General features: G+C 40.6%; 3 protein-coding genes across 4 annotated transcripts; 1 reads left to right on the plus strand and 2 right to left on the minus strand.

Moving 5' to 3' along the window:
* The first annotated feature begins 1,418 nt into the window (after window positions 1–1,418).
* On the plus strand, window positions 1,419–6,795 carry akt1s1 (AKT1 substrate 1 (proline-rich)). The gene is made up of 6 exons (XM_084072100.1): window positions 1,419–1,551; window positions 2,346–3,118; window positions 3,215–3,473; window positions 4,209–4,292; window positions 4,388–4,563; window positions 5,815–6,795. The coding sequence occupies exons 2-6, from the start codon at window positions 2,726–2,728 to the stop codon at window positions 5,950–5,952; spliced, it is 1,050 nt and encodes a 349-aa protein (XP_083928226.1). The 5' UTR covers window positions 1,419–1,551; window positions 2,346–2,725; the 3' UTR covers window positions 5,953–6,795.
* Window positions 6,796–7,296: 501 nt separating this feature from the next.
* On the minus strand, window positions 7,297–16,037 carry LOC311055877 (tripartite motif-containing protein 16-like protein). Its single transcript, XM_084072144.1, has 5 exons — window positions 15,977–16,037; window positions 10,192–10,224; window positions 10,006–10,068; window positions 9,599–9,741; window positions 7,297–8,249 (listed from the first exon to the last, which is right to left on the minus strand). The coding sequence occupies exons 1-5, from the start codon at window positions 15,996–15,998 to the stop codon at window positions 7,839–7,841; spliced, it is 672 nt and encodes a 223-aa protein (XP_083928270.1). The 5' UTR covers window positions 15,999–16,037; the 3' UTR covers window positions 7,297–7,838.
* A 6,333-nt stretch (window positions 16,038–22,370) lies between these two features.
* On the minus strand, window positions 22,371–27,682 carry emc10 (ER membrane protein complex subunit 10). Of its 2 annotated transcripts, XM_084072155.1 has the most exons (8): window positions 27,525–27,682; window positions 27,317–27,383; window positions 26,735–26,847; window positions 26,380–26,493; window positions 24,826–25,010; window positions 24,488–24,581; window positions 23,395–23,492; window positions 22,371–22,706 (listed from the first exon to the last, which is right to left on the minus strand). In XM_084072155.1, exons 1-7 carry the CDS (start codon window positions 27,615–27,617, stop codon window positions 23,406–23,408), a joined length of 753 nt encoding a protein of 250 aa, XP_083928281.1. In that variant the 5' UTR covers window positions 27,618–27,682; the 3' UTR covers window positions 22,371–22,706; window positions 23,395–23,405. The 2 variants fall into 2 exon arrangements, with proteins under 2 accessions (XP_083928281.1, XP_083928280.1); XM_084072154.1 differs by lacking the exon at window positions 23,395–23,492.

Raw genomic sequence — 27,682 nt, forward strand, 5'->3', positions numbered from 1 at the left:
TGTAGTTGGAGCGTGGAGACGAGAGATAAAGTCACGGAGAGAGAAGGACACAGAGAAAGTGAGAGATGGAGAGATATTTACTGGACCCATTTTCAACCTATCTCCATATAATTGGTCCTCTCTGATAATCATGATAAAATGGTTAAAATAAATTCTACTGTGTCTGTGTCTCATAGGAGACACTTTCCAGAAATAGAAAGCCTGCCGTTTCTATTAGCTTGGATTGGATTGATGATGTCACTGGTAGGCAGGTTTCTGAACTGTCCACAGCCCATCTCTGAGACACAGACCGATAGACAAAAATTGTACCATATTATCATCAGCATTAGTGAGGACCAATTATATGAGGTTGAAAATGGATGAAGTCATCCTTTAATGTAAATTTGCGTAGTTCCTTGGGTTTTTGGCATGCAATTCACCATGGCAGTAGGGTATTTGATAGTTTTTTGTTGGAAGGTGAGAATGGTCTCTCTCTCTCTACACTCTGTCTCGCTCTCGCTCTCTCATCAATGAGAGAGTGGGAATGTTTTACACTTTTACTGTCGCTTTATGTATATTATGTCTGGATAAACTCCAGTCCCACAAACAGTGTACACATACTGTAGGCTACATTCCATGTATCTAAAGTCATGGGTTTTCAACTGGTGGTCCGTGGACCACTGGTGGCCCGTGAAGGTATTGCATGTGGTCCCTGCCATGCATTTAGTAATCTAGGAAAGTGAAGATTTGTATTTTATTTCATTTTATTGTCCACTAGTTGAGAAACAGTGCAGTAATTACCTGGTGGTGACTTATGATGACAAATCAATGTTATCAGTTACTGGGAAGTTGGATGTCAAGAACTTCTACAGAAATAAATTAGAATCTCAAGGGAAATTGTATCGGATTGTCTGGTTGAGTCACCATTATTAGGAAATGTGCCCATAATCAGTCGCATGTCTCTGCTTACTCATACAGTTGCACAGAATCAGTTAACATGAGTTTAATAAGGAATGTTAAGAGAACAGAATAAGGGCAACCATGGGAAAGTAATAGATCAGTGGTTCTCAATATTTTTCTTTTAGCTCTGGACCACTAGCATATCTCAGTAAATAATAATAGTAATAGTAATAATTCACCTGAAATTAACAAATTGAATTAAAACAACCGGCTTGGGGGCGGGGTTAGTGACGCTGAGCCAGGGGCCTCATACTACGGTTTGCCTAAAATAAGAAACTACACTTTAGAAACAAGCCCAAAAAAAACGCAACCAACCAATATTTAAAAGCTACTTTATAGTAAAAGAAGCCCAAACTCGCTTATAATAAGCGGACCTGGCAACACTGTTGCCTTCAGTCGTCCGCATGCACGAGAGCACGAGTACGAGCGCGCCCACCGAGCCCCAATAGTCACGTGTCCAACGTGCGTCTGATTGGAACGTCTGTAAACAGGCTGCGTCGAGAGGAGTCTAGGGGAGAGAAATCCTGGGAGAAGGCGGACAAAGAAGGAACTAAAGGAACTAAGTTTAAGGTCAATGTATAGCTGACAGTCTGGAAGGAAGGAGCTGAATGCGTAAGTGAACTTCTGTGCTGGTGGGTTACATAAATAGTTACGCTGAGGAGCTTCTACAAAGCCGAAAAATGGAGGTGAAATGTGGTCATGAGGAGGCTGCATAGACACAGCTGAAGCCTCATTTATACTTGGTTGCGTGCTGGTGTTGCATGCAGTAAAGAGCAGATATACAAGCTCAACGCGTCGCAATCGTGACGCGTGGTGAGCTTGTATATCTGCTATTTACTGAGCACGACACCACCACGAAACGAAATATAAATGAGGCTTCAGCCAACCAGCTTGCAACAGTGAACAAACAAGATCAACAACACAACTGCAATCATGCAGAAAAGTCAGTCCGTGGCGTGCAATTTAAAAAAGGGGGTCGCTTGAATAGTTGGCAAAGATTTACATTGAAGGCAAAAGGGAGATTATAATTGAGAGTTGCGTCAATCATTTTTTATTTTTTTTGCACCACCAGTTGTTATTGCTAGCAGCTTAACGAATGAGCGATACGGGGGAGGAGGGGGGTCACTGTTGGACTGCGACAGTGACACTTGCATCATGGTTCATCATGGATATTTCATGTTTAGTGTGGGCACGTAACGCACGTTGTCTAAGTCCTGCAGGTCCATAAATATTATTTTTGATGATTGTGAATCAGACTTTTCTGTAAATTGTGATGTGCAGTTCATTTACATGGCTGTTACAGAACATTCTCTGTGTGTGTGTGTGTGTGTGTGTGTGTGTGTGATTAATTGGTCCCGTCATTTTCTTTTTTGTGATATCACCTGTATTGCTTTCTTTTCTGGCAGGTAACACCAGCAGCAAGGAACAAGTCTCCGTCTCTCCCCTAACTCCACTGCAGAAAGACACGGTCTATATCTACCATATCTTACAGTCACTCAGTGCCTCTTTACCTGCTACACCTTTTTTTCCTTTCTTAAAATGCAAAGATAGCCCTAAACCAGCAAGACAGAAGAACATTACTGCCGTACTTCAGCAAATTTTAAATTTAAGCACTCCTGATCAACCAAATTGTTAACTTGTTACCGATTAAACCATACCTTCAAACTCTTGACCAACAAAAGGCATTCATTAGCAATATTACATTCCTTCAAAATCTAGCTTTCAAAACTAGTACAAAACTACTAGTGCAAGTGAGCCATTGGCAGTACCTATCACAACAACCATTATGGCCTCCATTACCCAGTCATCCGACCCTGAGATCCCAGACAACCACAGAGAAAGCTGGTTGGCACTACTTTCTGCTGCAGAAGCTTATTGCCAAAAATCTGGTTGTGACCTGGCCATTCTCACAGCCTGTAAAAAATTCCGACCATCAGCTGCAGAAGGAGAAGGGGTTAGAAACAGGGAGAGCAGCAGTGCCTTGCAGAGGAAGTGTGATTTTGCTTATAACGTATGGGGTCAAGGTGCTCTGGCAGAGTCTGCACGTCGCTACATGGAAGACATTGCCGTGCTGCACTCTACATCCATGTTAACAGCCCACAGGCACACACGCAAGGCTGGAGGACAAGGAGGAACCAAGCTGGTTGTTGACTTGCCGTTGGACACTGGAACAAGGGGGGTGAGTGGCATGCTCTTCATGCTTGTCTGTCTGTCAGTCTGCTGTGATGAATGGTGGTGATATTCATGACGTTTGTGTGTTGCTTCTCTGTTTCAGAGCCTTACCGGTGATGGTGGTCCGGACACAGGCAGTCCCAATACCAGACTGTATTCACAAAGCTACCCGTCAATCTACAGTCCAGGGGACGTTATTGGCCAGGCTGCTGGACAGAATGGTGAAGGGGAGATGAGTGTGCTTGATGCAGTGGAACGAGGGGTACAGAGGCCCAGGATCGTGGACTTGGAGGAAGAGTGTGAGGATGAGGAAGAGGAGGAGGATGTAGATGAAAGAAGGCATAATCTGAATGAAAGTGCTGGTGAGGACCCATCTCGCTGTCATTGTTTTCCCCACATTTTTCAGTCAATTGCATTTGAGGTGTATTAAATGACCATGCTGATGGTCTGGTCTTATTATTACGGTATGAATTATCAAATTCATACCGTAATAGATTTTTAAGCAAGCCAAGGGATTCATTAGTTTCCAGAACCACTGGTTGGAAAAAAAAATAATAATAATAAGTGAAGCAAGCCCAAATAAGCAACTACACTTAAGAAACTAGCCCAAGAAACCACAACCACCAATATTTACAAGCAACTTTACAGAAAAACAAGTCCAAGGTCTCTTATAATAAACGGACATGGCAACACTGTTCAGCACGGTGAAGTAGAAGTTGGATATTTCATTTCCTGTTGCCTTTCATGGTGTTTTAAAGGGGAGTGGAACAAAACAAATTAACTTCTCGGGAACGCGCTTGAGATGTTATGACCAGCTGGCAGCCGTCCAGTTTCATCATGACATACACCTGTGATCCGCACCCCTTTGTGAATTGCACGTCAGTTTTAGCTTAGAGAAAATACACCCTCCTTTAGTAACTTTGTTTACACCTTATTTACGACCAGCTTAGTGAATCGGGGCCCATTGTTAATGACTATACTGTAGCTAAAATATAAACAAGCACAAAATGTGTGGCGTCATGTTTATGTATGCAGCTGTGAATAGACATGTATTGATGGTAAAATGGTCACTTGTTGTTTCTCCCTCTGTATTTCAGGTGTGTTCTCTATGGATGAAGACTCACTGTCCCGTGACTGTGAGCCATTCTTTGAGTCTGATGGGGAGGAGGAGAGTACTGACGGTAAGAGTGTGTGATATTTGCACATGGGGACACAGCTACATGTACAGTATGCAGGATTTGCATGCTATGTTGATGTACTTATTTTTCCATCCTAGGGTCCTTGAGTGAAGACGCTCCACCACCCTCACGGGGCATGGCTATGGGTCAGTCTGCGTTCTCATCCCGCCACACCAACACTATGGCCATGGCTCGCTCGCTTCCTGTATCTGTACCTGTGTGGGGCTACAGAGGAAACAGACCTGGCCAAGGAGACGGCAACAGTGGGGAAAGGGTTAGTGTCACAAGCATGCTTAAACATTGTATTATCACTTAATAATATTCACAATCATGCAATGGTGTATGGCAAAGACTCACAAACTATTTTCAAGTGAAGCAAACAAGATGAGTCGATTGCCTAGAAGTGAGAGGCGGGGCTGCTCCATGTGGGCGTTTGTTTTTGAGAGTGTGTGGCTCTCAAATAACACTTCAAAATAAAACCCACATTGACGCAATTCATATCATTGATGTTAATTGCATAATGTTTTTTATTAACACTTAACATTTTTGTGTTAATGCTCAAATTTTGACAGACCTACTTTTAATACATTCTCAGCTTATTGTTTTGTAAAACTATGGCATCCGCCTTTGAAATGGAGTCTATATAGGAAATGACAGTTCATATGAATGGCCCGTAGTTTCGCTGTTTTACCCCTGCTGGTGTCAGAAAGAATGTCTCTCCATTCAAGTGGGTGGGCTTTTGCCGATTTTAACACTTAACATTTTTGTGTTAATGCTCAAATTTTGACAGACCTACTTTTAATACATTCTCAGCTTATTGTTTTGTAAAACTATGGCATCCGCCTTTGAAATGGAGTCTATATAGGAAATGACAGTTCATATGAATGGCCCGTAGTTTCGCTGTTTTACCCCTGCTGGTGTCAGAAAGAATGTCTCTCCATTCAAGTGGGTGGGCTTTTGCCGATTTTTATTTTATTAACTTAATAAACATTGTCATAAATACTATATGCTTCCAGTCGCTAGTTTAAAGTCTTCTTTCAATCACCATGATATGCGTTTTGTTAAATTATGGTCCCATTTATTTTAAAATTGATAAAGTAGGTGCGGGATGATTCGATTGACAATACCAATAGCATTCATTCCCCACCCCGCTCTTGATTGACAAGCTACCCAACCAATAGAATTAATTTCCGGTTGCATAGGATATGACGTGATATAGAAAGGTGGTGGATTTGAAATTGCTGAAAAATAGGCTTAATTTACGGCCTGTAGAGTCAATGGGCGTAACGCTGTCCTTTCTTTTTACAGTTTATGGTTGGGACCCGACGGCTTCTGTCTGGTCCCCACACAACAAGAATAACATCAGCTATCATGGGCCTCAGTGCAAGTGCCTGGATTATTTTTTTGGCATCCCAAGACTGGGAAAATATTTCAAGAACCGCTGTCACTGTTTATTCCCTCCAACCACTTCCCTCCAACCATTCCACAAATCCTAACTCCAACGCTCCCTCTGTGTCTCCCTCAGGTGGGCTGTGCTGACCTGGAGCACATTGCCGCCAGCATGAAGGCCCTACTTGCCCCTGGAGCCACTGATGGAACAGAGATGTTTGGAGCACTGCCTCGCCCTCGTCTCAACACAGGAGACTTCTCCCTTAAACATTGATAATAAGGGTACAGAGAGAGAGAAGGGTGGCGTTGTTGGAGTGAGAGTACAATGGCAATGGTGTCGTAAAATAACAAGACCATGATTGCCTGCCATATGTGATGTATGCGACTCAAACCATATAAAAAGTAGTACCTCCATTTATCACTAACCAAAATTAATGGCACATGCTGCAAGGAATAACTGGCACAAAGCAAGGCTGCGTTGTACACACTAATGTCATTCTCAACACTATACTCCAATTCATCCTACACAAAAACACTAGCTACCACACACCTTACAGTCGGATCGGATCCCAAGATGTACCTGTAGTGACCTGCTGCACAGACCATCATAAACACTAAAACCTTTTTATATCATAGCTTATCTGACACAGCCATTGGTTTTGTACTTTGTGGGGCGAAGCTGAGAAGGGGTGGACGATAACGAAATGGTTGAGTCAACACAAAGCTTATAGCTTTTAAAATGAGTGAGGACATCTGTGCCTCCTTAAGCCTAATTTATGTTTCGGCCATCAAATTTTTTTTTCTTTGGCAGTTTAAAATATGTTTTGCCAAAACATAAATTAGGCTTCAGAACATACATATTTGTACTTTTACTTTTGCCAATGAATGACTGACTGCTAGAATGATTGTAAATCAAAGCTATCTAAGGTATGGTGGAGGGTATCGTATGCTCCAAGTATCTTGTTATCTTGACTGGTTGAATGAGAAAGAAATTGTTTGTGTGAGCGAGAGAGAGACGGTTTTAGTTGAAAAGAAATGTGTCCCATCTTCAAAAGCAGATAAATGTTACGCTCAATACTTTTATGTTTCAAATAAAGGAGCAAAACCTAATGAATAAGCCTGTCTTGTTTTCATTGCTAACACCTGTAAGCTATAGAACTCCGCTTTCCAAAATTAGGTCCTCGAGCTGGTCCCAGGCAGTCCCCAGCCAATTGAGCAATTTGATTGCACTATAAATCAATACCAATACATTTTAACCAAAGTCAATTTGGGCTTCTGTGACCTGAACGTTCCAAACCCCCTGATAGAGGTTGCAACTTGCAATATTATTGATCCCCACCAGAGAGTGCTGTGAGCTCTTCATGTGAAATATTACAACCTGTTTGCATACAGTAAATCAATGATTGCAATTTGCAACATATGAGATTAAATGGGAGCAATAGAAAACATGCAGTGATAGTCTGACAATATGGAATATGGTCACCTTTGTGTAGTATTGATTTGTGTTGTCTGTATATAATGTCAGTGGAGCCAAATGTAATAAAACAACAGCAGTATCTTCAGGTTTTGTCTAACTGATAGGAAATCACACAAACAAGATTGGACCATAGTGTTATTTCACAGTGGTTGTATTTAATTACTGGGTCACATGAACACAAATAAAATATAAAATGATACAGGCTCTAATTCTAAACAAACACTCTATAGCATAGAATATATAACCTGCTGTGTGAACGAAGAAAAAAACCTTGACTGTCTAATTATAATACATACATACTGTAGGTAGGCTATAGCCAACAATAATTTATAAGTCAGGCATCCTTATGGATATTGTCATATTACAGACATCAACTGTATCAGAGTCAAAATCTAAATTAATCTGCGATTATGTTTCTTAGGTCTTAGTTTCTTAGTTTCTTTTTTTACCCAAAATTTCTTTTAAAAAGAATTTCAGAAATGTCATATCCCCCAACATTTCTAAACATTTTCAAAAGTAATGCAAATAGCCGATCTACAAGCTCACAACGCATTGTGAGAACTATTAGTGATATAGAATATGTAAAGTGATAATAATGTATTTTTGTACGTTTGGGTCCTGGGGAGACACAAAAATTCTCTTTTGCTAAAACGTTTGGGAATCACTGTTCTGTATCATCTACATTACTGAGTGTTTTTTCTGAGTTGGCAAAATGAATTTGTGCCGACCCAGAGCCCGGGCATAACCTTGTCTTTGAAGTCGGCTTTGAACTTGTGAATGAGCCGCACTTCCTTCTCGCCCTCACTCTCTCCCTCTACCGCGAGGAACTTGAGGATGCCGGCGGGCTGATCAACATACACTCCTAAGGTTGACGTCAGTGGGATCTCCACCTCCACACTCTCAGAGTTGTGCCACACGTGGAAGCAGGACCCGGCCCAGCCTGCACCCCAGGAGAAGTCGTTCTCTCCCAAGCCGCAAGGCCCGTCTGTACCTTTCCGTCCTGAATTCGCATATGCCGCTCCGATCACAACCCAGCCCTCGTAGTCCACCTCCCAGTACCCCCTTGAGCCCAGCAGCCCTTCCTTACACAGCACCTGCATGTAGGAGAGGAGGGAGTTAGCATGTTATAACATTTTCAAACAAACACAGCACAGTGTTATTTAAACTTGAGAGTTAAGGGTACATTTCTTTTTTTTTTTAAAGATTTTTTGGGTGCTTTTTATGCCTTTATTTAGAGAGGGATAGGGAAAGTAAGCTGACAGGAAATGGAGAGAGAGATGGGGGGTGACACGCATCAAAGGTCGTCGAGAACGGGAGTCGAACTCACGACACGCTGTCAGACTGGCATTGCAGCCTAGGGTGCCTGGACCGTCACACTACGGCCCAGGCCAAGAGTACATTTTTGCACCCTGAAGGGACCTTGTGATTGCAACACCTGGGGTTCAAACCCAGATCTGCCACTCAGCCAAAGAGGAATCCCTACTTGGCCAGAGGAGATATTGGGTTTGTAAGCTTTGTGTAGGGCTACTCCATCACAAGTCAACTTTTACACTCTCAGAGCTCAATATATGGAAAAGACCACTGCACGCCACGTATGACTATAGAATGGGCCATGGTGCAAGAAAACGTAATAGTATAAGAGAAGGAGGTTCTGATTGATTGATATCTTTATTGAGTTCTGCACACTTGGATGAATTTCTTTAATTAAAATCAAGCTTCATCAGATCAGGGCCCAGATGATGGTCATCTTCATGAGGGAAGGAGCCAAGCCTTCGGTCAAAGCAAAGTTAAGCAAAGTTTGTTGTTTACCCAGGGTGTCGGACTAAGTACGAAACTTGTTTCCAGCCGGACCCTGCATGGAAGCCTTGCTCAAGGGCTATTCAGCGGTGATTCATGATCGATGTGATGAATTGGGGAATCGAACTAGGGACCTTCCGGTATCAAGGCCGCCCCTCTAACCACTAGGCCACCGCTGCCACCTTCACCAGACGACCTTCACCAGGGCCCTGATGAAGATCTGAAAGCTTGGCTTTTATTAAAGAAACTTGCATTGATCCAAGTATGCAGATTGAAACAAGAACAAATGACATAAGACATAAGTAATGTGATTGTGACTGGGATACCGGGTTGTAATTTAATGCTTAAACCCTTTCCGACGGTCTTTTATTTGTAAATCAGTGTCGAAAAATGTTGACAACTGTTGACAAATCGTCTCTAAGGGGTCCTTGGCACAACATCCTTTGAAATGGGGGTCCGCTACCAAATGCATATCAATTTGATGGTCCTTGACATAAAAATGTTTTAGAACCACTCTAAAGGATCCTTACCCACTGCACTGGTTGTCAAACACTGTAAAACAACAGTTCCTGTTACCTCAGTGTGAAGTCAGATTAGTGTGTGCTGTGCTTAGCATGGACTTGAATGCGGTCCTTAGCTAACCCACCTGTGGTGAGTGTTCATATCTCTCAGGTTTGGCGGGGTATGGGCACATTCTGTCATCTGCTGTGCGAGCCACCTTGGTGCCACCCTCTGAGATCCACAGCAGCTTCTGGGCAGTTTTGTCATCCAAACTAAGAGGCATCCAATCTGCAGTAGACATGACAGGGATGGAAATTAATACCAGTAGCGATGAAGGGGGGCAGAGTTCAGACAAGGAGGAGGTCAAGATCTTTAAAGCAAACATAGAGAACACAAAGCAGATAAGAATGCTCTGTGTCTTTCCACAGGATGTCGTTAGACTATAGGTTTTCAACACTATTCGCACAGGAGCCAGTCGGGGCTGCTTCAAACTGATTTTAAACCAGAGCTTATAAAAATGGTAAAAGACAAATCACAAATACACAGCCTTACATTTCATTAAGTCCGCCCTGGTGGTCGGTTCGCGAATAAACTCATATGGAGGGAGCTTTTCTTCTAAGATGGGAGTGAAGGAGAGAAAACAGGAAAGAATAATTATTTGATTGTATGATCCTTTGGGATTTAGAAAAACATCTCAATAATGACACATGGTTGTTTTTGGGGGGTTTTCTTTTTTACCTTCTTTTTTTGCTGCACCATTGCCATTTTTCCCTATAAAAAAAGAAAACATATTTTATGTTACATTATGTTATTTTATGTGTTTGGCTGAAGATGGGAAGGGGAGAGAGGGATGGAAAGAGGAATAGAGAATACCTGCACAGTAAAACTCAAATAGACCTATACAGGTCTATTTGGGGCAATTTTTACACTCACAGTTAAACTTCTGTATTTCACTTATGTAGACTTGCATCTGTCAGATACAGGATAGTTTCACTAATCCCGTTCAGATTGGTTTACATGACAAAGTTACAGTGGAAAATAATTCAGGATGACTACACCATCAGTTAAATCTCTGACATTCATTTTGAGTCTTTTCTCTTTGGGCATTGATTCATGTATTTTTCCAATGCTAGCTGAGGTTTAGGTTACAGCATGAGGAATGCCAAGCCTAAACTTGACATTGGTTAAAGACACACATCACAGTCACTGACAGCAGGGGGGCTGGTTGAGGCTATGAATATACTTTGTCTGATGCTGTTGCTTCACACAAAGGTTATCATAGCTTTTGCATTTTCATATTCATTTGTTTTAATTTTTATCTAGTTTAGACTTTTTGTTTTCAATTTCCTTTTTAAAGTGGGTTTGCTAGTTATAGTTTTCATAATTATGTTAGTGTTTGTTAACTATAATAACCTTGCTTCACACCACTGTTACTGGTATGTCTCGTTTTCTCCTGCTCGTCAGTGAGTCTATTGGTTTTCTAAGGATACGTCCAGACTGGATAGGATCCACACGTAGATGATAGGTGCTCAAACACTCACTGGCATCCCACTTTCTCACCTATTAAGCCATTACAATGTCATGCCTGTTACAGTGCATCAGTGTCAAATTTAAAAGGAAAAGCCTCAATCTTTCTGTTATGTGTATAAAGCAGATTATGGCCATTTTAGCATATACCATCCATGAAAGTAAAGTGAGTTCATATTTAATTTGTTTCTACTCTATATGTGGCCACTATGACTCAGAGGATATATAGTATACATCGTCTCCAATGCATTCCTCTTGTCCAGTGAAATAACTGGACAATGGTATGATAGTGCTCATCTTCTAGGTTAATTCACAACCTGCTGAGGTCGATCCCCATACTTTATGGGAAGCAACAAATAATAGGATAAGAGGGATTTGTAATTCCATCTCCCATTTGATTAAATAATGTACCGGTAATCTTAAATAATCAATCCTGGAGAATGAAATATCTTGCCTAGAATCCATTAAGACATATTATTTTTCTGATGTAAGACAGAGGGAGTTAACCATTATTAAGTCAGAGTACCACACATGTTGTACTACTGAAGCTGAGATACTTATTAGAACCCACCACAAGAATTATGAAAATTCAGACAAACCTAGCCTTGATTCAAGACTGTCATGAATCCACGGCTGAGAAAAACCAAGCCGACTTTTGGCATTGAGACTCAAGCAATCAGAACAATTAGCACCCATAGACATATGATAGCACTCAGTGAGGGAATGGATTTGAAGGGTGAACAGATCAACTCATTGCTTCATTAGCATCTGTCCTATGGCAAAGATCTTGGGCAGCCTGTGACACAAATGGATGGCAATTCTTTCCCAAGGTTGACAGGTGTTCATTGATCATGACAGAACTACCAAGTTCCAACATGCTGTTGATAGGGATCGGAGAGTCAGCTCTTTGAGCCCAGCTCTGTTGCATAGAATACTCCACCCTGGCACCTGTTTGAGTGCCGTCGGAGAAACATAACCTCTGCGGTCCGCACATCTTGGCATTTGTGAAAGAGGCCAACAGGATGACGACTGCAATGAAAAATGGTAGCTTGCTATAACATCTGTCGACATCAGATATGAACGGGTACATGCGAAGCTAGAGGGCATTGCTATTAAAACATGTTGGCCACTGACTCAAACAAAGATTTGTCTAATTTGCAAGCGTGGATCGTGATGGCTGCTAGTAGCCCTTGGCTTTTAATGGATGCATCCCATGCCTACAAAGGCCATACCTTAAAAGGCCATATTACCTTCTGTCGTGGGGCAATGTAATAAAACCTAAATATATAGAAGAACGACAGCTTGGAAAGGGACAGTGAACCTAATTGTTACCTGACCCACAGTTTCAAAGACTAGAAAATTTGATAATTGTGTGGGTATGTGGGGCTATTACATGAACTATACTGAGGCTTAGGATCCAATTACAGGATTAGATAGATTTTGGTTCTGGAAATTGTCCACACAAACCAGTTGGCTAAACAGCACACTCATTGAAGTCGATCATGTCACTTCAAAAGAAAGCATGCATATAAACACATATGCATAATGCTAAACAACAGATGGAGTATAACACGAGGTAGAGATTTGGCAAGAAAGAGAGAGGGAGGTAGAGTTAAGGTCAGATGGTTTTCTTGGGACACCAGTGGAGAGGGAAGAGTTTGATGACAGCTCACTTCATCCATCTTTCCTCGCTTCCTCCCTGCAGACCCCTGGAATTCTCCCTTAAAGGGATAGAGCATGTGAAACAGTGTACGCAGTGAGCTGGACAGAGTTACGGCACGGCACTTGCAGTGATCAGGGCGTATTAAGAGGGAATTATTGAGTTGATGCACGGCTACATTAAAAGGAAAACTTCAAGAGAAATTCTACACCATATGAAAGGCTTCCAACTGCAAAACACCGCTTTGAAATAAGACCGTAAATAGATTTATGATTCCTATTAGAGTAAGGATATCTCACAGTACCAGAAGTTGTGAACACCTCAATACTCTTTGGAAGGAGGCTTTATACTGTGGAATAGGTGAAGTGAGGGGGCACGAGTACCGTATGACAGTCCTCTGGCTTTTCTGCGAATGCTAAGCCCTGGCAGATATCCAGGCACACTCAGTGGGATCAACAGTAAAGCCCCACTGAAATCAACAGGTGGATAAACAGATACTGAAAGTGATTGACGGTTTCTCATGGGCTTTTGAGACATATAAGGGAAAATAGTATAGAGGAACATTCATGACATAGACAGGGATACACTATCAACAATGACAGCAGTAAAACATGACTGGTCCTGAATGCTCGGAGGACCATCTCAATTGATACTTTAGCTGATCTTGAGTTGGTTTTAAATATCAAATCAAATAATGGTAAAATATATATATAATAATAATGATAATAATAATAATATAATAATAGTAAGGAATTGCAGAGGGCAGGTAATAAAGACCTAATTGGAGTGCCTTTGTTTGGGAATAAGTAGAAATATAATCTTAAACTTAGGCATGCAAAAGAGTGTTGTACAGAGTGCTATGTCCAACACGGGTTGGAACATGGGCGTTTATTCGCTTCGACAGTGAAATACAGGACGTATCAGAATAAGGGATGGGTGGAGTCCACTTAAACATCCATCCATCTCTCCACATATCTGGGAGGACGGCCGATGTGGCGGAGTCATAAGAGGTCATCCTAGCTGATACCAATGAAAAGTATGTTTGTTTTGGATTTAGAGAGACAGACCTCAAGGACCCCTTGCAGTGGGAGAGTGCTGGTTGTACAGATCGGGTTCAAGACATCCCACTGAGGCAGCAAGATGAAGATCAGAGAAGCCACTGATAGTGACATGAAGTGACATGCTGAAAGAGAGTTCGAGATGTGGGAAGGAATGAGGGACTGAGAGAGAGAGAGAGAGAGAGAGAGAGAGAGAGAGAGAGAGAGAGAGAGAGAGAGAGAGAGAGAGAGAGAGAGAGAGAGATTTGGGCGGAGACTGCCCAGTCATCCCTCTGGTTCCTGTTAGTGTCAAAAGCTGCTGGCTGTGAGCCCTGTGCTACAGATGATGAAAGATATTCAATTGAGATGGATGAAAAAAAAGGACATGCAGACAACAGATGGCAGATGGAGACTTTGACAAGCGAAAGGAGGAATCTGGTGAAATCAGAGAGAGAAGCATAAAACCAAATATGCTTTGTCGCAGAACAATGTCGCTCGTCCAAAATAATAATGAAAATCTGTTATTTCCAACAAGTGTGTGATGGAGCATGGATTAGGCTTTAGGTTAATACGCAAATGTGACTGAGGCACAAGTGAATCCTCCTATTAATATCCACTGCATCAGAAGACAGTATTTTCATATTTAATATCACGTACATTAGTGCATTTGTATACAACCATGGTGACATTAATTACCATCATTTAGATGTTACAAATGGGAGGCAAATTCATTCTATTGCCATGACAACTAAATAAACTTGACAGTACTCAGGGATGATAGTTATTAACATGCCTTTGGACTACCATCCAAAATCCAAAGGCTATGAGGGCTCTCACATTTGGGGTTTTGAATTACTGTTACCGCATCTCACACTTCATCAGTCATGGGCGCCAGACGAAGCATTAGCAACAAGAGGGGTTGTGGTTGGGAGATTGGGGTGGGGGTGGTGGTGGTGGTGGTGGTAAGAGTTTGAATATTTCATGGTGCACGAAACGTCACTGGTGGCAATACATTGCAATTAAGGGAGCTACAGTGTGCCGACTTCCTTTTATGTTTTTTGTATGTGCAAGGTTGGAAATATCCATTGAACAGGAAACAATGGCACCTAATATCAATCAAGTGACATGTATTGATGGGGGAAAGTAAGAGAAGTGACAGGAGGTGGCAAAGAATAGCATGCTCCAGGGAAGAGAAACGATACAGGAAGGAAAGACTTCATGTAGCTGTAATATTATATGTGATCAAATTAACGATCTTCAGGTTTCATAAAGGGAGTCTACAGGTGTATAATCTGTGTGAGTGGCCTTGGGACAGCCAACTCCTGGTTGGTGACATGTCATGTGCGAAAATGATTGATGAGCAAAGTTGGCAGGAAAATTGGAGAACAAGGATGTTTGTCAGCCAGCAGATGACACCCAGAAATGTAACTTCTACCCAAGTCAAATAAACAACGTGATAAACACATCATAAATAAGTAATTAAGTACACCTAAGTAAGTAAGTGAACCTAACAACATGCAGCAAAAATTGTTTTGGTTATCGGTAGAAGAGTATAATTCCACTGGCTTAGTGATAGGGGAATATAATACCCCTGGCTTAGTGAAAGGGAAATATAATTCTGCCGCAAGCAAAACTGTGGCACATACTGTAGGTCACTAAACAAAATCTACAGTTTCAAAGCTAAAATGTAGTGTGTGATCTATTATAAATATAGATACAGTAGTATGTTTACACCCTGTACTTTATATCTATTCCAGTTTAACATAGACTCAACACCCACATTTTACAACGGTGGTAGCTCATAACCAGACGGTTTGTTAATGTTGTTAATGCAACATTTCACAGGTACAGTAGGCATTCCCAGATGACATTTCACAGAGAAGTAGTACAGCTATAGAGTGAACTTTTTTTTGAGTATTCGACACAAATAAAACATAAAACAACGAATAACACAAATAAAAACAAAAACAGGTGTAATACAAAAGTAATAAGAACATTTAAAAAGGATAAGGTTTTAAACAGGCATTGCAGAGAGATTTAATTATTGGGTGTTCAAAGTATCATGAATGCAAATACAAATATTGTGACAAATATAATTCTGATAGTTGGTAATCAACTTTAAACACTAATTCCCTCAAGTATGCCCACTGTAGATTATTCGTGGCGGAAATTAAACATTATTGTAAAATAGATTCAATGACAAATGCTGAAGCAAGGCATAATAAAATCCTTCTGATCCATATTTTATATCCCACAGATGCCCTCAAAGCCATTCTGGTGAGGATGGGCTCTTTCTTACCTGCTTTCTTAGGTACAGGCATGGTTCCCTTGGGTCTGTTCGGCTTGAAGTCTAAGGTCCGCAGTTGTGATACTGATGGTGCCCCCCTCCCTGAAAGAACACTCTTATTTACTGACAGAAAATGGGGAGGGCTGAGTGGGATTGGACAAGGGGGGGCCAGGTAGGAGGAGGGGATGTTCTGAGGTTTTGGTTGGATGCAAGGGTAGTTTCTGACATCTGAAACTCCAGTGACATCTACATGTAGGGATCATGTGGATGGAGATGAGCAAAAACCCAATACATCCCAGGAATGCCTACTTACATTTACATACATGGACCTAACATGTGAGTTACAGTATGCACAAATTCCATGCCGACATTAATAGAAGAGGACGTAAACAAATTTGATAAACATCTACAACAAGAAAGTTGATTCTACAGCTAAGCTCAGTGTCAAATGCTGTGCCCACATTTCTGGCTAATTTGGATGTGAGCCTCATTGTTCATGATGTGCATTAAGAATCAAGAGGGGTTTATTTGACATTCACTCGTACAGGTGTAGTAGTATCAAAGTATCAAACTGTTGGTATGAGATGATAATAAGAATTCTGGACTTCAATTAAATTAAATTAAATAAAGAAATAGCTCTCTTTAACTCTTTTTAAACCCCATTTGTCATGTCATGCTGTCATTTTAAATAACGCATGTTATGTCACTTTAGCTAATTGCGTAAAAGTAACATTTTGACATATAAAAAAAAAAAAAAATAAAGTTAAGATATCATAGCATAGCATAACTTAGGCGGTACCTTTCCAGTGTCCTTGATGAGATCACAAGTTCTACTAGAAGACCTACTGAATAGAAGGTGACAGTATTCTAAACTTACAGTATAGGTTGCCAGCCACGGCAATAGTGCTTCTTTGGCAAAGAAGTTAGATCATACTGTTTCCTAAGGCTGATAAGTGGTGGCTGCCCTCAGAGGCCCAGAATAACAACATAAAACCACGCTTCTTTTTTTAAAACTTTTCAAACATCTTAGATTTGTAATTGTTTAGGCTACTTCCATAACATTTCAATTACTTTTCCAACATGTCTTTTAGCCTGAGTAGCCTACTCTGCATGTCATTTACAGTTGCTGTGGTTATTACAGTAATTGTTAACATGCGTAAAACATAACCCAGTCTAAATAATAACTATTCTACTTCAAAGACCACAAGAAATGGGTAAGTCAGTTTGGGTATGGGTTTGGGGGACTTTAATTATTTCCCCTCAGGTAGTAGCTATAGCTTATATTTCTGTATTCACTACAACTCCGATGTTTCCAGTCATGCTTTCCAGTCATATGTGTGTGTGTGTGTGTGTGTGTGTGTGTGTGTGTGTGTGTGTGTGTGTGTGTGTGTGCGTGCGTGTGTGCGTGCGTGCGTGCGTGCGTGCGTGCGTGCGTGCGTGCGTGCGTGCGTGTGTGTCTCTTCCTTTTAATGCAACAGTGATAATCATACTATGATTGTATTGAAACTGATTAAATTCATTGAATGATTTTGAATCACGTTATTCATATGCCTTTGGAATATTTACATATCTAGACATGAGCAAGCTTCATTATTCTGATAAGATACTTTCAATTGATGTTGCAATACCAATCTTCCGTCTTGCTGCCAAAAGCCTAATTGATCCTTTGTTGAATAGTGTTGTTCGCCAAAAATGACTGGTGAATTAAATGAGCAGATATGATATACGTATGTACTGCATGAGTACTGACATCCGCATTTAAAGGCATACTGCCTGGCTACGTTCACTTGTAGCCTCAGAAGAAACAAAGGACTTTATCTTCACTGGCACATGTCTCGTTTGATACTACTTCTCTGGGCCTCTGTGTTTTGAGGCACAAGTTATTAGAGGAGGAATTTTAATGAAGTTTAACTACCCGCTTAGCACAGGGCCCCTATAAGAGCAAATATGTCCGGAGTGTGGCAAGCACATATATTTCAGCACCTCAGCTTACTGCTGTCAGTGAGTAGGATTAAGGAGTATTGTACCATGACCTTTGGTGAGGGGTACTGGGCACAGAATTATAAGGCTCACTATCACTATGCTATATTCTTACATGACACATTCAGTTAATAGCTTATTAGATTGCTTCATTACGTGCTAACTTAGCAGTGTTACTGTGAAATGTATAGCATGATGAGACTCAGGGGATACAATCGCTACATGGCAGTAATCTGTGAAGGAGTGATTGAATTCATTCTCTTGTCGTTTTCCTGCCTCTCTCTGAAAGTCTGTTTTCAACTGACTGACATGGCAGGTGCCTCTTTCCTCTCACATTTTGTTTCTTGACTGATCGTGTCCATGTGCTCTCAACATTGTGGCCTGTATCTCAGTTTTTCCAAGGAGCTCTTATTGGTACAGATGAAACAACATTCATTAAGGCTACTTTTAATTTTGCATTTGGAAGTGGAATAGGCAGGAGGATACATGGTGTGGGTGCTTGCTGTGGGAGACTTCCTAGACAGTTACATGTCATGATTGATGATCTCTCTTCAACCACGCATAGTTAGGATGTTGAGTTTTATTGGGTGAAAATGACAGGCTAAAATCAACTGGCCCCCAGTCGCTTTAGTGCAACATAAACCTAGTGATACTCCTAAATCACAAGGCATCACAAGCAGGGGGTCCCCATGGTATCATGGTAACATTGGTGGTCTCTTAGCGACAGAGCCAAAAGATTTATGAACATCTCTGGTATGCATGCGCCACGCGGCAGCCTGTTTCATGTGTGCAACGTACATCCCTCTTCCTCTACACCCTTCAGCACTCTCCTCCATGTACTCCTTTTTTCCCCACCAACATTCTTTATTTATATAAAGGTTATTCCTCAAAATGTTTTTAATTTGTTGACCATTAGTATTGGTGCTCTGGTTGTTTGTCAATCATGCTCATACGATTTTGTTTTATCCAAGCTAGATTTAAGACATGTTCTTCTCAAGTAAGTTTCTGTGATATACTATTACAGTATGATAAAAAAAAAAAAAAGGATATGATATGCTCTGTACATGTCCTTGTGTGGACTACGATGGATTTGTGCAGTAACTAATTGCTTTATGTGTTTCAGCCATTTTGGGTATCTGGATATATTCTTGGTATTTAGATACCGGTAACAGTAGTATGAAGGAAGAAACACCAACATTCAAACTCAAAGTACCTTTGTACATCAATCAAAATGGTGTGTTTTTATTATTTTTTTCATTTATTGAAATATTATTCATCTACCTCTGTGGAATCTGTGAAATTCAAAGCTGGAATTCACACACACTATGGTTTGGTGACATTACCCCTTACTGCAGCATCATTTCATGCTTAATCAGATGATTAGGAATAGCTTTAAGTCAAAAGCACTATTTGGACACAGGACATGACGCTACTGATTTTTGTTGTTGTTGCTTTTCTTGTTTATTAAGGCAAGGCCAGCTTATTTGTATAGGACCTTACAACAACAAGGCAATTGAACATGCTTCAGACAAAACATTAGAGCATGAAGACTTTTGAATAAATATTAAAAAATGTTATCAAAGAAACAAAATTACAATGCAGCACAAGAATAAAAAAATAACCAAAAGATTAAAAGGCAGTGGCAAACGGTATACAGCTTTGATTGTAGCAGACCTGCAGTTTTCTGGGAGTTTGTTTCAGATACTGTATGTGTGGTGCATAAAAACGGAAGGCTGCTTCTCAATGTTTTTAGTACTCTGGGGACATAAAGCTGACCTGTCTAGATTATATGAGAGGTCTAGAGGGTTCATGATGTAGCACGATCAGAAATGTATTTTGGACATATACTGTTCAGTGCTTTAATAGACCAACAGTAATATTTTTTAATACATTCTTTGACAGACAAGGAGCCATTGTATATAGCCACGGAGAACTGGAGTGATATGATCCACAAAGTTTGTATTACCAAGGACGCAAGCAGCTCAGCGTTGAATCTGCGCCTGTCTGATCGATTTATTCTGATCAACTGTTACACCAGTTGAATCTGCTGAAGATGAACGCATAGACAAGGTTTTACAAATCCTGCTGACTCTGAGACATAAGTCCTTTAGTCTTTTATATATTCTTAAGGTGATAGTAGGCTGACTTTGTAATTGTGTAAATGTGGCTACTGAAATACAGATCTGAGTCAATAACTACAACAAGCTTGACTTATGTTTTTTTCTTTATAATTACAGTAATTTTGTTGTCATCCATTATCCGAGAAATTGGGAGCATGCAGATATTGAACAGAAGAGGCCCCAGAATGAAGACTTGGGGAAGTTATAGCATGTCATTTTTGTCCGCTCAGATGTGTAGCACCTATAGGGCATAGCAGCGGCGGCCGTTTTCTGGTTCCATCGTTCCAGACCCCATTCATTTTTCCCATAGATTTCCAAAAATATTTATATCAATTAATTTAAGCCTAGAATCAAGCCATCCAGGATCCTGGTGAATCATGACCATAAAACATTTAATTCTGTGAGATATATTATCATACTATATACTATATTTAATAAATACCCTTTGTTTTGCAGTTTTCAAATATTTTTGTTCAAATGCTCAGGATCCCGGCTTGATCTAGGCTTAAAATAATAAATATGAATATTTTTGGAAATCTCCATGGGAAAAATGAATGGGGTCTGGAAGTAGTCCCTGTCCTATAAGTATGATTCAAACAATTTAGTACTGTGCCACTCAGTCTAGTAATAGGCTACGTTGTGATAAACTGTGTTGAAAGCACCATGGCAATCCAGTTATGGCTCCAGTGGATGCAGAGTGCACAGTCCACACCACCAATGAGTAATGATATAGTTATGATAGGTGTGAATGGCCCTTAAGACTCTGTGCTTAGTTTTAAGTCGATGTTATTAAAGACATTAACCAGAGCGGTCTAACTGCTGTGGTTGAAATTTAGACTGGAAGATATCAAAGCAGTTATTTAGTGCCAAGAGAAGTTGTTCAGTTTGTAATTGAGCACAAATAGCAGGCAAATATGTATGTATATAGGTTTACACTACAGTATCAGACATATTCCTATCTATAGGTGTTTTGGTATGTTCATGTTGGACATTGCACATGTTTTTGCATGTTTTCTGGACTCTGCAACATAAGATTCCATTCCTGAAGACCACAACAATCATGTGTTGGTGTCAGCGTCCCTCAGATTCCTGGTAGATGAACATTTGTCAGAAGTGACACTGATGGGCTTCCAATGAGTCACTGCTATTTATGGTTAAAGTTCCATTCTGTATGGATATTCATTATAAATATAGATGCAGTACACTCAGAGAACTTCAGGCTTATTTGTTTTTTGTCCAACTGGTGACAGGACAGTTGACAATGGAAAAGGATTTAACATTTCAAAATGGCATTTTGTTTACAGACAATAATACATGGAAACATGTTTTCAGCTTATCTTTGCATTCAACCTCTGCCCCCCATCTGACATAGTGGAGATCCCTTTACAAACAAATGAGTTGGGTGTTCTCGTGCTCAAACTCTCCTCTTTCATTCAGCTGTTCTCATCACCTCATCCCTTACTTTCTAATGCACGACAGGAAGAACGCGACACGGCTGATGATTGAAAAGGTAGACGAGAGGTTACGGAGCGGAGCAGAATGTCTGTAGAGTGGAAGTGCAGGGGAAATGGCCTTACTTCTGTTGGTGTATTCTGAGTAAAGGGGTATAGTCAGTGATAGGGAGGGGAAGAGGGCACTAAAGTGTTGAAGCTCAACACAGCTCTGAAAATAAAAGGATATTCCTCACAGCAGGATCCATGGATTAAAACAGACAGACCGAATAGGCAATGTTGACGTGGGGGTTGAGTGTGAATGGAGCCTGTGAAGCTCTGATATTCCTCCCTGACTCATGCTTATTAATACACAGATCTGTGGTTAGATGAACAGCGCTTCGCCCAAGATGGTAAAGATGGCAGGGCTGAGGACGGAACGAGTAGCAAACACCAGAGAAGATATAAATTAAGGACCAGTTGGAACAGACAGTAAATAAATATAGTAAATGTATGAGACTGCAGTTGTTTTTTGTTGTGGGTTCATTGCAATCCTATAACATAATCTGATAACAACCAATGGTGTCTCTTGTCCACTACTCTTCCTGTATTAATGAAAGTATGGTGCCAGTAATGGTAAGCCAATGGTGCTGCATGGTGGCCATCTATCTTTTTTTTAAACAATATATTTATTGGCATTTTCAATTATATAACATAACAACAATATGGCTCTTGTATTAAATGTCTATAAATAATCAAACAAAAATAGAGCAAATAGACAACACATAGGTGGCCATCCATCTAATCTTTAATTCTTGGTTGACAGTCTGAGGTCAGTATGAGTAGCCTACAATAACGTCACAAACAAAAACAAAAGTCAGTAATAAATACTTTATTTTCCCATCAGTATTAAAAATGCAGTCCATGACATAAAATGTGGAGGACAGATTATTTATCCGTCTATACAGCAAAATTCTAATCAGGCATGAGTGCAATTTGAACATTATTATGTGCAACAATGAGAAATGGGTCAAAAAGAAAAACATGTGCTAAACAAACTGTTAAAAAAAAAGAAAAAAGCGAAGTGATGTTATGTTGGCATGGGGATCATCGGCCTCCTCCATTGGCTGCTCCGCCACCGGCGCCTCCCCCTGACTGATCCTGAGCGCCTGACATCATTAGGAAGAGAACGAGCGGCACAATGTACATCCACTGGAGAAGAGGGAGAGGAGAGATGAGGGAGGGAGAGGAGAAGGAGTAATGAATTATTGTAAATTAAATACTTTGACTTTGTTCTCTGGACACTTGATTTCCAGACATCTAATTAACTGTGATCATTAAGGCCTCTTTCCAACAGCCCCAGTTTCATTCTTCCATACCAGATTAGGTCCAACTCATTTTCTGAACAGTAGAGGAAGGAAGGTGTGCATGTAGGTGAGAAACCATTCAAATGCCAAAAACAAGAACATTTCCATAGATAGAATTGGGGAAGTCTGGAGCAATCTGTTGGAACAGTTACCCCCGTGACCCGATTCCGGATAAGCGGTTGAAGATGAATGGATGGATGGATAGTTACAATCACATAGTAAATATATTTGTATTGCTTTGGTGGTTTAGCCTTAAGGCAGTACAGTATTTCCTCAATTGGTTGCTTAACTAGCATTTATCCAATCAACAAAACTGGAAAATTCAGGACAAAGAAAAGTGTGGCTTGTCTTTGGCATTAATCCTGGACAAAAATAAAGATAGAGGAAAGGGTGGAAAAAAAACACATTTGAATTTCAGTTAGTCACATCGCTAAGAAGTTAAACACATAACTTGCTGGAAGGAGAAGAAGAGGACAGACAGACACAGACAGCCCAGAGTGAGTTGCTGAATGAGCCAAAAGTGAGACCAGTACTTAAGTGGGAATCAGCTCTGCTCTCTGTCACCCCCTGCTGGGGGCTGTGCCGAACTGGTGGCCATGAGGAAGATGGCACCTCCCAGAATCAAATACCACTGGAACACAGCACAGCACCAAATCAACACAAATCACTGAACGTAGCACAGCAGTCAATACATGTCACGGAACATGACACAGCACGGTGCAGAACAAAGTGATTGACAAGTGTTCAGGCAAGCCAAGTGAAAGGCCAAGAGTAGACTTGGACAGAGATATGCCGACAAATTATAAGGAATTAGGACATTTGGATAAATTATCAGTAAGAAAAAACATCTCGCCGTTTAATTTTTCGAAACTGTTGTTAGTGAAGACTAAATCAAACACTATGTCTTAGCTGAACTCTTGAATAACAACAGATACAGACCACCAGTACAGTACTTTGCAACACATCACAACATAGAGAAGCACGATAGTATACAGAACACAACCAAAATTGAACAACCTCAAAATGGAAATTCAAAGACAACCCATGAGGCATGTGGTAGGCTCAACCCAAAACAATTCCAAAATGTCTTAGAGTAAATGCCTTGTTTCACACCTTTTAGGGTCATACATTTCTTCATTGTGACTACATTTCATTACATTATCATATTTACATATATATTACCCATAGCATCTTTCATTGCACCGATTTCTTTTCTAATGATTTGAAATGTCATTTGCTGCTGGCACTATAGGTCAGCCAGCAGCAATGTGAAAATAATGAGGAAATGCTGCCAAATTCTGGAGCGAGTCATTTTGTACAATATGCGTGACCTATTCACACAGAAATCCAAGCTACATCAAATGCACAAATATTGGACAAGAAAGCAATAATACACTTTCTCAGCGAACCGGCTTCTGTGTTCTATGTATCAAGACATGTTCTATGAGTTGAAGAACAGCCCTGTCCAGGTGTGTCTGAAGTTACATAGCAATGAAGATGAGGAACTTACTTATGACACAGGTATTTGGCTTTATGTATTGTACAGGTAATTACAATCAACGTACAGATTGAGAAGGGTAAAAGGCAAAGACCACATTTTCGCATGCATTCTGCATGAGTACTTACATATTTAGCAAAAAAAGATTTCTGCTCTTGTGGATTCTTTCCTTTTTTCTCCATTTCCATTTCCATTCGTTCAATAAACAGAGCTGTCTCTGGTCTGAAAGAGAGATGACAATCAATCAATACATAACCCTAGACAGAATATCCCAAAATTAAAAAAAGCATGGAACATTGCTCTCCTTGTAGGATAAGTCATAATAGTGCCAAACTGAGGGCAATGGAACAAAATCATTTGAAAATGAAGGTGACAAGCTACACTTAATACACATTTATACAGATGGGAGTGAAAGTGCAGATACGGTACAATTATTTAATTAACAGCCATGTCATGTATGACTGACCCGGGTGCATTGACGGGCGCCATGATGCTTAGTGTGGTGTTAAAAGCCTCTAGATCCACTTCATCCTCAACCTCGGTGCCCCTGCATGCTCCTGGAAACGTCACTATGGAGACACCAATGAGGTACCCAGAGACATCGGTGTGGAGGTGGATGACATCACTGAGATGGGACTCAACCATAGCACACTTGAAGGATAGAGTAGAATAAAAGGAAGAGGATCAAATACGCTGTGTATTAGTTTAAGTAAAAAGCACATAGAAGTAAATGTAGAAATATCTTTAAATTATTGTTATGTGTCATCAACAACCATTATGTAAGACTTTACTTCATCCAAAACGTTTGTCAGGGTGTTTGCCCCTTTCTCAAATACAAATTACATTCATGAATATGACAACATAAATTATGTTTTAATGTCCTCGCACATTGAACTCAACCCAGCCTGTCTTAAGTTAGACAGAGTGCTGACGTTCGCCAACGCATGCACCATAACTAATATAGCCTAATAAAGTGATCTTGAAATCACAGGCATGTAGAGCTGCTGAACGAGCATGCTGGACTTGACAACATCATGTTTTGGGTGGGTTGATCAGGACATCCCAAGATTCCGTAATGAATTTTACTTTGAATATGTAATGCGTGTGTATGCGCTGAGAGACCAATCTGTCTATTTTCTCTCTCTCTCTCAATCTCATGCGGATTGTCACACTCTTGCAGGTCTCTGTCCTGAAACTATGCTGACATGGTCTGAAAGAAGTGGTTGGAAAATATAGTAGCCAGAATTCCTCTGTTTTAGTTGGCTTTATTGATGCATCCAGGGCCTTTGACCGGGTTAATCATCAGAAGCTGCATTATACAAATTTTGGCATAATGGTATGCTAAACAGAGTATGCAGATTAGATGGGGAAGTGGGCCCCTTTCACTGTTGGAAATGGTGTCCGACAGGGGGGGGTTACTCTTGCCAGCCCTATTTAATTTATACATGAATGATCTCTCTGTTCAGCAAGTAACTGTAAAATGGGTTGTATGATTGGAAACACCTTAGTGAACCACCTTACGTATGCGGACAATTTGGCTATAGTTTCTCCTAACAGTGCTGAGTTTCAACAGCTGCTACATACATGTATATGTTGTGAGTATGAAGTAGCATTTGATGTGAAATATAATGCCAAAAAGAGTGTTGTAATGATCTGCAGGACGAGAGGGGATAAGGATCTCTCCTTTCCATCTTTTTATCTGTCAGGTCAAGTGTTATCTGTATGTAGCAAAGCTAAGTATCTGGGGCACTTTATAACAGACCAACTGACTGATGATGATCTGTATAGGCAGTCCCGTTTATTATATGCTCAAGCTAACATGCTGGGGAGGAAATTCTACTCATTTTCAATTGATGTTAAGGTAAGAGCATACTGTACACCCATGTATACCACCCCGCAGTGCGTTAAGTTCAGGAAGGCAAGCCTGTATAAGCTTCAGGTTTTCATCTCTTGGAAAATGCCTGGTGTATTTATTCAAATGTTTTCTCTGACGTGATCAGAAGATGAGAACAATACATACGGCTCTGACAAATGCTGTGAGGTAACCTTCGATCTGCCTCTCAGTCAACCTGTCAGCCTGCAGGAACACACGCGGCACCCTGATTTTGTAGAGACCGTCCACTGCAGCCACCTCCTGCGGAGTTAATCACATTTATCACCAAAAATGTTTTTCTTTCAAGCCATGACCAAACAGCTTACACTCTAAATCATTTTAACAAAATCACTTGATCTATTCAAAAAATAGGCATCTATATAATGCATCTCAGCGTTCTGAGATTGTAAATTAATCTATAATTTATTTTCTCTAGAACCAAAATAAGGATGCCAGGGTGAAAGTGGCAAATCAAAGCCCAGTGCCTATTATCATATCCCACCTTAAGTTTCGTTCTGTCCTCCTCTGACAGTTGGTTCTGAGACAATGATACGCTAGGCTCCCTTCCAGCCTTCAACAGCAGTGCTCCACGCAGCTGAAACTTAGCCACATCATCTGGGAGGACAACACATGACATTATGGCTCTCAACATCACTGTAGATCACTGATTGATTGGTTGAATACTCTATTAGCAGTTTGCAAAAAAAGCACAGGAAAATACAGTGAAATACAAGGGTCTGCTAAGAGGATTTTAAAGCCTATGGCTTGTTTCTTTTGGGGTCCTTTGTACTCAATTCATCGAAAGATGAATGTCATCAAGTAACTACAGTAAGTAGGCCTGTTGTGATCTAGCTAGATCCAGGCCAGCAGTTATTGTATGAGCTCACCAACTACAGCCAACTTAAGGAAGTTAAGATGAAAACTATATTGAAAAATAACTGATGTTGCTTAAAAGGACTGGCACAAGCTGCAATGGTGCCACTCACTATCTTAGCTATGTTTAGCAACAATGGGTGTTCTAGTATTACAAAGATATATTATAAATATTAATTAACAGGCAAATATCAAAAGGCATCTTACTCACCAACTTCAAAGGAGTGCTCAAGAGGCACTGAGAATCCACTGAATTCTGTGTCCAAACCATCGCCAACCTTGGAATAAAGAACCGTTAGCTGTTAGCGCATCACATCAGACAGTGCTAGCATAGTAGCTAAAGCCTACTGTACCATTTAACAGGTGCAGCACTGGCTAATATAAATGTAGTGGTTCATTTCATAAGTAATAACACTCACCCGTCTGCCGTTGTTACAAAATGCTAAATCTGAGCATAAGAAAAAGATAACAGCGGAAAACCGTGAAAGCTTCAACGGTAACGGATAAGCCATCTTTACCGAGCAGAACAACCAACCAACCCGGAAGACGACAGTCAAAGCAGCTGAAACAGCAACGT

This window comes from Gymnoscopelus microlampas (assembly GCF_963454915.1).
Source record: "Gymnoscopelus microlampas genome assembly, chromosome: 11".
Lineage (NCBI taxonomy): Eukaryota > Metazoa > Chordata > Actinopteri > Myctophiformes > Myctophidae > Gymnoscopelus > Gymnoscopelus microlampas.

What these genes read in the sequence shown, in the direction of transcription:
- LOC311055877 (XM_084072144.1), bottom strand. Translation starts at nt 15,998, where the DNA reads ATGCCTGTACCTAAGAAAGCAG. An exon ending in GCCTGTACCTAAGAAAGCAG is followed by an intron (nt 10,225 to 15,976) that starts GTAAGAAAGAGC and finishes CTTTTTTTATAG; the next exon opens with GGAAAAATGGCAATGGTGCA. An exon ending in GATATGAACACTCACCACAG is followed by an intron (nt 8,250 to 9,598) that starts GTGGGTTAGCTA and finishes TCCTACATGCAG; the next exon opens with GTGCTGTGTAAGGAAGGGCT.
- akt1s1 (XM_084072100.1), top strand. Translation starts at nt 2,726, where the DNA reads ATGGCCTCCATTACCCAGTCATCCGACCCTGAGATCCCAGACAACCAC. An exon ending in TGGACACTGGAACAAGGGGG is followed by an intron (nt 3,119 to 3,214) that starts GTGAGTGGCATG and finishes TCTCTGTTTCAG; the next exon opens with AGCCTTACCGGTGATGGTGG. An exon ending in TAATCTGAATGAAAGTGCTG is followed by an intron (nt 3,474 to 4,208) that starts GTGAGGACCCAT and finishes TCTGTATTTCAG; the next exon opens with GTGTGTTCTCTATGGATGAA.
- emc10 (XM_084072154.1), bottom strand. Translation starts at nt 27,617, where the DNA reads ATGGCTTATCCGTTACCGTTGAAGCTTTCACGGTTTTCCGCTGTTATC. An exon ending in TGAGCACTCCTTTGAAGTTG is followed by an intron (nt 26,848 to 27,316) that starts GTGAGTAAGATG and finishes TTGTCCTCCCAG; the next exon opens with ATGATGTGGCTAAGTTTCAG. An exon ending in AATCTTTTTTTGCTAAATAT is followed by an intron (nt 22,707 to 24,487) that starts GTAAGTACTCAT and finishes CCTCTTCTCCAG; the next exon opens with TGGATGTACATTGTGCCGCT.